This window comes from Austrofundulus limnaeus, unplaced genomic scaffold, assembly GCF_001266775.1.
Source record: "Austrofundulus limnaeus strain Quisiro unplaced genomic scaffold, Austrofundulus_limnaeus-1.0 Scaffold728, whole genome shotgun sequence".
NCBI classification, from domain to species: Eukaryota; Metazoa; Chordata; class Actinopteri; order Cyprinodontiformes; family Rivulidae; genus Austrofundulus; species Austrofundulus limnaeus.
The window spans coordinates 1-1318 of NW_013953130.1; the positions used below are offsets into that span (position 1 = coordinate 1).

A 1318-nucleotide genomic window follows, 5' to 3' on the forward strand; every position below is an offset into this window, starting at 1 on the left:
GTGTTGAGTTTGTGTGTTGAGTTTGTCAGTGTTGAGTTTGTCAGTGTTGAATTTGTCAGTGTTGAGTTTGTCAGTGTTGAGTTTGTCAGTGTTGAATTTGTCAGTGTTGAGTTTGTCAGTGTTGAGTTTGTCAGTGTTGAGTTTGTCAGTGTTGAGTTCAGCAGAATCAAACAGGAGCTGTCTATGTTTACAGGTTTCACACTCTGGGGCTCAAAGAACTCGTGGAACTGGAACTCTATGGATGTGGGACCGAAGCGAGACCTGGTGCAGGAAGTGGCGAGTGCTCTGCGCGCTCACAGTGATCTGCGTTTAGGGCTCTACCACTCCCTCTTTGAGTGGTTTAATCCACTCTTTGAGCAGGACGCTGCTAACTCCTTCACTACCAACGTCTTCCCCACCACCAAGACTCTGCCAGAGCTTTATGAGCTGGTTGTCAAGTACAAACCAGAGGTGGTGTGGTCCGACGGGGACGGAGACGCACCTGACAAGTACTGGAACAGCACAGGCTTCTTGGCCTGGCTCTATAACGACAGGTGAGCTCATGAAGGAGAGTATAGTCTTTTCTCTCAGCCTGAAAATAAAGAAATCTTCTGTATCTGTTGACAGTCCTGTTCGAGACACGGTGGTGACAAATGATCGATGGGGAAAGGGCTCCATCTGCACACACGGTGGGTTTTACACCTGCACCGACCGGTACCAGCCAGGACACCTGCTCAAACACAAATGGGAAAACTGCATGACCATCGACACCAAGTCCTGGGGTTACAGGCGGAACGCACCCCTCAGTGACTACCTCACCATCGAGCAGCTTGTGGGGGTGAGACGAGACAAAATCACAATTAACAACTAGTAACATTCTGCACACATTTTTCTGCCTCTAATTACAACAAAACTTAGATATTCTAAACCTAGAATAAATATCTATATGTTGATGTGTGAACTAAGAGAACCAAGATCACAAGAAATGTAAAAACTGCTGCCGGAGCTGAAAGCTGGAATCAACACAACCAAACCAAAAACAACTAAACCAGATGTACAAGCTTAACTTGGTAAAACAGTAGCTAGCACTATGTCCTGATGCATCTCAGTAATCCAGGTAAAAAATCAAAAGGAAAAAAAAWTTGTATAGGTCCTCTGGACGGGTTCTTCTTAAATGAAACGTTTCGTCTCTCTTCCAAGAGACTTCTTCAGTCTGAGAGTTTCAGGCAAAATTCAGGCTTTTAAGTCCTGCCTCCATGTGACTGATACTCACATCACATGGCCATCGATGTGAGTATCAGTCACCTGTGAACCAGAGCCATGTGATGTGAGTATGAGT

At 45.6% G+C, this 1318-nt stretch overlaps 1 protein-coding gene across 1 annotated transcript in view; it reads left to right on the plus strand.

Annotated features, from left to right (window-relative positions):
- Positions 1-193: 193 nt before the first annotated feature.
- Positions 194-1318, plus strand: part of fuca2 (alpha-L-fucosidase 2) — a gene marked incomplete at both ends in the record, with an annotated part of 7845 nt that continues 6720 nt past the window's right edge. Inside the window, 2 exon segments of the mRNA XM_014028217.1 lie at positions 194-533; positions 607-817. Coding sequence (XP_013883671.1) covers positions 194-533; positions 607-817 — 551 coding nt within the window.